The 8,676-nt window shown below is 34.8% G+C and overlaps 1 protein-coding gene across 1 annotated transcript; it reads right to left on the bottom strand.

Moving 5' to 3' along the window:
- Positions 1 to 211: 211 nt before the first annotated feature.
- Positions 212 to 3,022, bottom strand: LOC108476394 (G-type lectin S-receptor-like serine/threonine-protein kinase At2g19130). The gene has a single exon (XM_017778607.2). The coding sequence runs from the start codon at positions 2,930 to 2,932 to the stop codon at positions 467 to 469; it is 2,466 nt and encodes an 821-aa protein (XP_017634096.1). The 5' UTR covers positions 2,933 to 3,022; the 3' UTR covers positions 212 to 466.
- Positions 3,023 to 8,676: the final 5,654 nt, after the last annotated feature.

Raw genomic sequence — 8,676 nt, 5'->3', positions numbered from 1 at the left:
AGATTACGTATTACTATTAGTTACACTATAATACGTCTCTTAATTTGCTTCAAGAAACTATAATAAAATTTTGATGAAGATTTTTATATTAATTGTTTCAATGCATGATTGATATAAGAAGTAAATTTTGATTGTTGTCACTAAATTACCAATACAAACCAATGTCTCAGATGTTACACAATTTATCACTAAAAAATAAGGTAACAAACAATTATACTTAAAACAAAGCTTTATAACCATAGAAACATGCATACCATGTTACATTTATATATCGCATGCTATGAAGCAATGCTTCGCTCAAATTATGCAAGCAACATGCTCCAATCTCCATAAAGAAAGCAACTATTAATAGGAATGGCCTTGCGTATTAGGAAAATAATGTAAAAACAGCTCTGAAATTACAACATATATACACATGATGAAACCAAACTACCCTAACTTATTTCCGGAAAATGTTTTTCAAGATTCATGAACTCATTGATGATGTGTTACTCTTAGCCTGAGAAGACGCAGTTGAGGTGTAGCTCGGTGTCTGTGAACTCTGGTTCGAAGATGACTCTGTGAAGAAGACTACATGGTCCGAATTGTCCCCAAACACTTGTAGAAACCTCGGAATTGGAGGCAGGTTCACATCCAAAACACCCTCCAGGATCTGAACTACTTGACCCATTGATGGCCTGCGAGCTTCATCATCTTGCACACACCAACAAGCCACTTTACATATTCTTGATAGCTCTTCTTCAGGGGCATCTCCATTCAATTGGGGGTCTAATAGGGTAAGCACATCATCGTCTTGGGTCATTACGCTAGCAGCCAAAGTCGGAAAGAATCTAACTTTGCCATCTTCAGATTGTTCAGAGTTTCTCCTTCCTGACACAAACTCAAACAACATCATCCCGTAGCTGTAGACATCAGCTTTAGCTGTAACCGGGACTCCTGAAATCCACTCGGGTGCAAGATAGCCCCTTGTCCCTCTCATAGTTGTCAGGACCCTGCTGAAGTCCCGCCCAATAAGCTTTGCCAGGCCAAAATCTGCGACTTTGGGACAGAATTCAGCATCCAAGAGAATGTTCTCTGGCTTAATGTCACAGTGAATAATACAATCTCTGCACTTCTCATGAAGATAAGCTAAGCCTCTAGCCGTACCAAGTGCAATCTGGTACCTTGTTTTCCACGTTAAAGCTTTAGATTTCTCTTCATGGAAAAGATGGGCATCCAAAGAACCATTTGGCATGTAATCATACACCAACAGCTTCCTTGTACCTTCAGAGCAGAACCCTCGAAGCCGCACTAGATTAACATGCTGGATCGTCCCAATTGTGCTGACCTCTGTGCGGAACTGCTTCTCTCCCTGATTGATGCTCTCAAGCTGCTTCACAGCGATGACACTCGAATCTGGCAACGTTCCTTTGAAAACAGAACCAAAGCCTCCTCCCCCAAGCTTTTCAGAGAAATTCTTGGTTGCACTCTGTAAATCCCTATATCCGAAAGCTAGAAGCGAGCCTTCAACAGCTTTCGGGTTTATCGTTGTCCGCCGCCTCCATCTCCAGATTCCAAATATTACAAGGACCAGGACTAAACTCACCGACCCTGCAGCTGCTCCAATAATGATTCCATTATTGTTGCTGGAACTGGAAAATTCAGATGCCGCTAATCGGAGATATAGAGTTTTGCCATCGCTAGCATCATCCGCAAGTTGTTGCAGATCCAAGAGTTGGCCTATCCAAATTCTACACCCATCACTGTCATAAGCATAAGCAGTGCAAGAGCAATTCTGAAGGCAGGTTGATTCACATTCCGATATGCTCGTAGCGGTCATAGGCTGAGCATTTTGAGGCAATTTCACGTTGGGGCTTGTTAGAAATTTATCAGGCTTTCCATTAGTAAGGGTGCGATTCTCCTCACACTGCAGCTTGGTTGTCCTTTCACACCCATCAGAAAAATCGCTCAGATTCCAAGCGGATTGCGACTTTTGATGGAAACCTCTCAAACAATTACAGAAAGGCAAACCTCCCTCGGTGCAGCTGCCAAAAGCCCCACAATAAGCATAAACCTGGCATTGTTGTCTCGGCTGTGACCAAAACAAATTCCACTCCTTGCTACCTTCCAACCAAGACAGTTGCTTAATCTGCCCCGAAATATCCATAACAAATCGAGATATGGTATCAGGATTATAAAGCGAATAAGTAAAATAACTCTCGTTTTCGTCTGAATGAAAGCTGAAGTTATAGATATAATTCAATCTCATTTCTGGAACTAAAGTGAAAATCCTTGCTTGTTCATCCCAAGGTCCACTCGTCCAGTATTGTCTGGTCCTATTCCACAGAATCAAATATTGATTGGTTCCTTCGGGATCTAGCTCCAGAGAGAAGAGACCCGGCGCAGGATCTTCTGAATTTTTCCATGAAATAAGAAGTTGACTTTGATTGGTTCGTTTATTTAAGCTAATCTTACCACCGGGAAGCCATGTGTGTGTGGGATGATCCAAACTTTGCCACAAAGGTGTTGTTGAATTGGGACCATCTCTTAGAACAAGATTCCCACTATCTTCAAGGACTGCTACTACAGAACTTGAGCTGCTTGAGCTAATATTGGTGGACCAAATTGGTACTTTGGACTCGTTGAACAAAACCAAGTTACCATCAGATAATTTTAGTTCTGAAGATTGTGTATCACGGACTGGTATCTCCCTGTTTGCAACCCAAACTGGGGTCTGTTCAGAGACCTTGCCGCCGTACCATATGCCTATGTAGTAGTTGGAAGACTTACCTGGTGTGAAGAAGCCCAACACGAAGTTTCCACCCAATGAAACAATGGTCTGATTACCGGAGAGAGACCGATTTGCTGAGATGGTGTCTGCCCCTAAGGAGAGTTGGCTATTGAAAGAAAACCACATAAAGACTAGTACAGAAAGCTTGAGCCATGGCTCCATGGTTGTAAGAGGATTTCGTGGCAGGGGAAAACACAGATATTTCAAAGGACAATTCAAAAGGCTATTTAAAACACGAGACTAAACATGTCGTGAGGAATTAATGGCTGCTATGGGGGGTAGTTTTATTGTTGCATCTCAATCAAAGCTAGTTGAAAAGACAAGTATGGCCTTTGTGTTTTTCCTTACAGAACATGGGCATTTTAGTAACCTCGTATCGAAACAGCAGAGCCTTTCGACTACAGCTATGAGCTATTAATCATTCTCGGTCATCGATAATACAAATCGAGGAGAAAAGTCAAAGGAATAGGTTGTTTTGAAAAGGTCAACTGGACCGCGTAGCACTTCTTCCCCCCTCCTTCATATACTTATGATTTACTCCAGTGCTGTTCGTTGGTTTTACACCTGCAAAGCTTACCTCTATCTACCTTAAATCCAAGTGCTTCAATATATGATGACAATTTAGATTTATATAATTTAATTTACTTATTAAATTCGGAAATTATTAAAATAGTAATTCTATATGAATTATAAAACTCATGAAGTTAGATTTTATCCAAAAAAAAAAAAAGATTAACGGAACTCCATTAGACCTGCTGTCGGCTTCTCTAAAATATCTAGATAAACATGAATTATTTATTAAAATAAACAAATATCCTTGAGTAAAATTTTAACACTCTTCAAATAAAGTTGGATTAATATATTACTTATCTTCGAAGTTACCTAATTATTATTTTTGATATTTAAGAATTTTTATATCAATTTAGTACTTAAACTTTTATATCAGTTTGTCCTAACCATTAATGCCATTAAAGAAAAAAAAGGTGGCGTGAAGCACTCTCATACAAATGCTTAATTGTTTTTGTAAAATAATTTTTTTAATTTCTAGAAATTTTATATAACTTTCCATATATTTAAGATTTTTTGAATTTGTTTGACAATTTTTTTATATTTTCTCTTTTCTTGTGTTTTGTGTATTTAGAAAATTAAAATATATTGTAAATAATTGACAATGAATATCTATAACCCCATTAAACCTTTATTAAAGTGATAAGATAAAATTCTCTAGTTCATTTATAAATATGAGAGTAACCTAGATGTTTCAATGAAACAATTAAGGCACATTTGCTTCATTGAATGTAAATAAACTTATAAATAAAGTTCATTGTAAGTGAAATTTGAATACGAGAAAAATTCTCCTAAACTTTTCATTTACCTTTTACTTGTTACTATTGTTTTCTTAATTTTTTATAACACATTATCAATATGATTATTTTTTATTGGTATTATATAGAAAGTAAAGTTTGATCCTGCATACAAATAACTATTAAGACTTATAAACCACCATTAGGTTTTCAATATTAAACAATTTAAAAAGAACAAAGTTGGTCAATTTTATAGGTATCACTTCTTATTCTAATTTCTTAAATTTGCGGCTCTTCACATATTAGGCAAGAACTATTTGTCATGGGCGTTAGATGCTGAAATTTACTTAGGTCTTTGGAATATAATTACCCAAGGTAATGAGGCGTCTAAACAAGATAAAGCCCAAGCTATGATTCTCCTTTATCATCATCTTCATGAACGATTGAAAACAAAATATTTAACTATAAAAGATCCACTTGATATGTGGTATAGTTTAAAAGAAAAATATTAACATCAGAAAACGATAATTTAAGATAAAATAATGAGTATAATAATGAGTATAATACTGCAATATTTAAGATAAGTTCTCAATTAAAATTATGTGAAGAAAAAATAACTGATGAGGACTGATTGGAGAAAATTTTCTCAACTTTTCACGTATCTAATGTGCTCATTCAGTTGCAATATAGTGAAAAAGGGTTTTAAGAAATACTCAAAACTAATCCCATACCTTTTGATGGCTGAGCAAAATAATGAGTTGTTAATGAAAAATCATGAAAGTCGTCTTATTTATTTTGCTCTATTTCCAAAAGTGAATGTGGCAATACACATTAATTATATAAATGAAAGAAATCGTAATTGTGTTCATAGTCGTGGTCGTGCCTGTGGCCATGGATGTGGTCGAGGACACTATAATTATCGTTTCCAAGGTGCTAATAATTATTATGACTACCAACATAAAAATAAAAGAGAAAAGAAAGAGAAAGATGATTGTCCAAGCAATCCTTTAAAAGGCATTGAATATTTGTGACATCGATGTAGTCTGAGCGGGAATTGTTCATGTACCTACTGTATGTCTGAACATCTTCTAAAGCTTTATCAAGCCTCCATCCAAAGGAAAAGAAAGAATATTGAAAAAAATTTGGCATACCGAAATGATAATGTAGAGGCTAATCTTGCTCACAATGATGATGGTTTTAAAAACTTTGTTGATATAACCCATTTTGATGTAGAAGATTTCTCTAAGGCTAGAAATCAAGAATTTTAAAATATATAATAATATTTTATATTTCTTTAATGATTTTATAATTCTTGTTATTCATGTTTGTGTGACTTTAGTATGTTTTGTTATAATTTTTGAGTATTTATAATATCTCTTATGATGTGTTTTGTTTTAATGAAAAATATGGATCTTATGGTTGAGACCAAAATCAAGAATGAAAACACATGTCTTGTAGATAGTGTTACAATGCATGCTATACTTAACGATAGAAGATATATATATTTTCATTTAATTGCAAGCAATAAAAATGTCAACACTATATCTAGTAGTACAAAATTATTTGAAGGCTCTGGAAGAGTTATGATATTATTACCCTAAGGGGTAATGTTTATTATAAATAATACGCTATTTTTGTCAAAGTCCTGGAGAAATTTGTTAAGTTTCAAAAATATCCAGTGAAATAGATATCATATTGAGACTACAAATGAGAAACTTATTGAGTGTTTGCAAATCTAATAGTTATATTTGGAAAGAAATGTGTTTTTGAAAAATTACATGCCTTATCTTTAGGCTTGTACTATACAACTATTAGTACAATTGAAACGCATGTTATAGTAAACCAAAAGTTTACTAAATCAAATATATTTACTATTTGGCATGATCGATTAGGCCATCCCAGATCATTAATTATACGAAAATAATTGAGAATTCACATGGTCATCCATTGAAGAACTAGAAGATTCTCCAATTCAAAGGATTCTCATGTGTTGTTTATTATCTTGGTAAATTAATTACTATTGCATCAACAGTTAAGATTGAGATAGAATCCCTTGCATTTTTGGAACATATTCAAGGTGATATATGTGGGCTCATTCATCTATCATGTGGATCATTCAGATATTTTATGGTTGTAACAGATATGTCTACTAATAGTCACATGTGTGTTTATTTTCAATTTGCAACCTGGCCTTTGTGGGACTACTTGCACAAGTAATTAAATTAAGGGCACAATTTTCAGATTATGCAATCAAGACAATTCGTCTTGATAATGCTAGTGAGTTCACGTCACAGGCTTTCAATTACTATTGTATGTCTATTGAAATAAAAATTGAAAATCCAGATTATATACAAAATGGGCAAGCTTAATAATTTATTAAACATCTTAATTTTTTACTAGAACATTACTTATGGGAATAAAGTTTTCTAGTTTTAGCATGGGGATATATTGTTTTACATGTTACAGCACTTGTATGCTAAACCAACAAGTTATCATAAATTCTCCTCATTAAATAGGTTTTTGGTCAGAAATCAAATATTTCCCATCTTAGAATTTTTGTATGAGTGATATATGTTCCAATTGCTCCAACACAACGCACAAAGATGGGTCCTCAAAGGAGATTGAGAATATATGTTAGGTATGAATCCCCTTTTATGATTAAGTATCTTGAACCAATGACTGGAAATCTATTTACGACATGGTTTGTCGATTGTCATTTTGATGAAACAATATTCTAACTTTATGGGGAGAAGGAAAACAACTGGTAAAAAAAATTACATTTGATGCATCATTATCATCTCATTTAAACCCTCAAATAAATTAAAGTGAATTGGAAGTTCAAAAGATAATACATTTGCAAAATATTACAAATCAACTTCCAAATGCATTTATTGACCTAAGAAGAGAATAAATCTCATATACTATCTGAAACTGCTCCAATAAGAATTGATGGTCCTATAAGACAATCTGCTAGTGTAAATGAATGTAAGTGAATCCTCATAAAAATAAAGGAATAAATACTCAAGATGGTTGTATTACAAAGGCAAATGCCCAAGAAAAGGCCAAAGACATAATTGATCAAAAAACCCCAAAAGAGGTTCAAGTACCTGAAAGTAGTGATAATAAAGAGATATTGATAAGTTATGTCACTACAGGAAAAAGATGGAACTGAAAAGATATAATTGTTGACAACATTTTTACTTATAGTATTGTTGTTGAAATAACAATAGAAAATGAGGATCTTGAACCTACATTTGTTGAGTAATGTAGAAATAGAAAAGATTGACCAAATTGGAAAGACTCAATACAAGCAAAATTAAATCGCTTGCTAAATGTGAGGTTTTTGGACCTACTTGAAACACCCCTAATCCACATCCATCACCGGAATAGGGTTATCGAGTATTATTGAGGTTTACATATCAAATACAGTTAACTTATTTCATTTACTATTTATATCCAAAATCAAACATACTGTATCTTAAATAGGCTCTCGAGTCCCAAAATACATATTAGAATCAAGTCGAGACTAAACCAGAAACTTAGAGAATTTTTCGTGAAATTTCAAAATTTTACCTAGGTGCAGGGGACACACGCCCGTCTAACCAGCCACACGCCCAAATGACACACCCGTGTCTTAGGCCGTGTGGGTATTCCATGTGAGGCACACGATCATGTCCCAGCCCGTGTCCATACCCGTGTAACTTTTTGACTTAGGTCACATGGCCATGCCACACGCCCATGTGCTAGGCCATGTGAACATTTTAATTTACATTAATTAGGTACAGAGGCCACACGGCCAAGTCACACGTCCGTGTGCCAGGCTGTGTGCCTCACATACTCGTGTCTCCACCCTTGTGAAAATACCTGAGCATTCTGTTTTGTGATTTTAAAGATGCAGGGGACACACGGCCAACCACAAGCCCGTGTGCATGGTCGTGTGTCACACACAACTGAGACACACGCCCGTGTCTCTGCCCATGTGGACAAAGTAAGGCCATTTCCAAGCCTTATTCCTCACCCAAACTTGTCTTCCACCTACATAAATGTTTCAACACTTTTACCAACCAATTCAAGACATTTAAATCAAGCCAAAATCAAAATTTAAGCATGACATATTATCACATATGTTGAAGTGTCCAACTTACCCCTTTTTGATCAAATACTTAATTAAGTATGTTTGTACCTAATAAACCAATCCAAGCACACTCATATACCAAACATAATACAACCTCATGCATAGATACATCAAACATATTATTACTAGCCATTCCAATGGCTAATTACAACCAAAACATTTCATCATTTGGCTAAACTTAGCTTATACATGCCATTGTACTAAAAATAATTTACTAAATATACCAAAGTGAGCTGATGGATAATGTGATCTTACTCCAACCCGCTTCCAACCTTTACGAACTTCCGAGTACTATAAAACAGAAAAAAAAAATAAAGTAAGCATTTAATGCTTAGTAAGTTCGTATAACAAGAATTTAACTTACCAAACATGTTCAAGTAAGCATACAAATCATGCATCCAAAACATTTTGACCAATTGCCTAAACACATGCTCTTATCAAACAAGTTAGTCATGTAATTCACATGA

This window comes from Gossypium arboreum, chromosome 3, assembly GCF_025698485.1.
Source record: "Gossypium arboreum isolate Shixiya-1 chromosome 3, ASM2569848v2, whole genome shotgun sequence".
In the NCBI taxonomy this organism is placed as follows: domain Eukaryota; kingdom Viridiplantae; phylum Streptophyta; class Magnoliopsida; order Malvales; family Malvaceae; genus Gossypium; species Gossypium arboreum.
Note: the sequence above shows the minus strand (reverse complement) of the source record. Positions and strands in the feature narration are given on the sequence as shown.

Coding starts and splice junctions, on each gene's coding strand:
- LOC108476394 (XM_017778607.2), bottom strand. CDS start 2,932: ATGGAGCCATGGCTCAAGCTTTCTGTACTAGTCTTTATGTGGTTTTCT.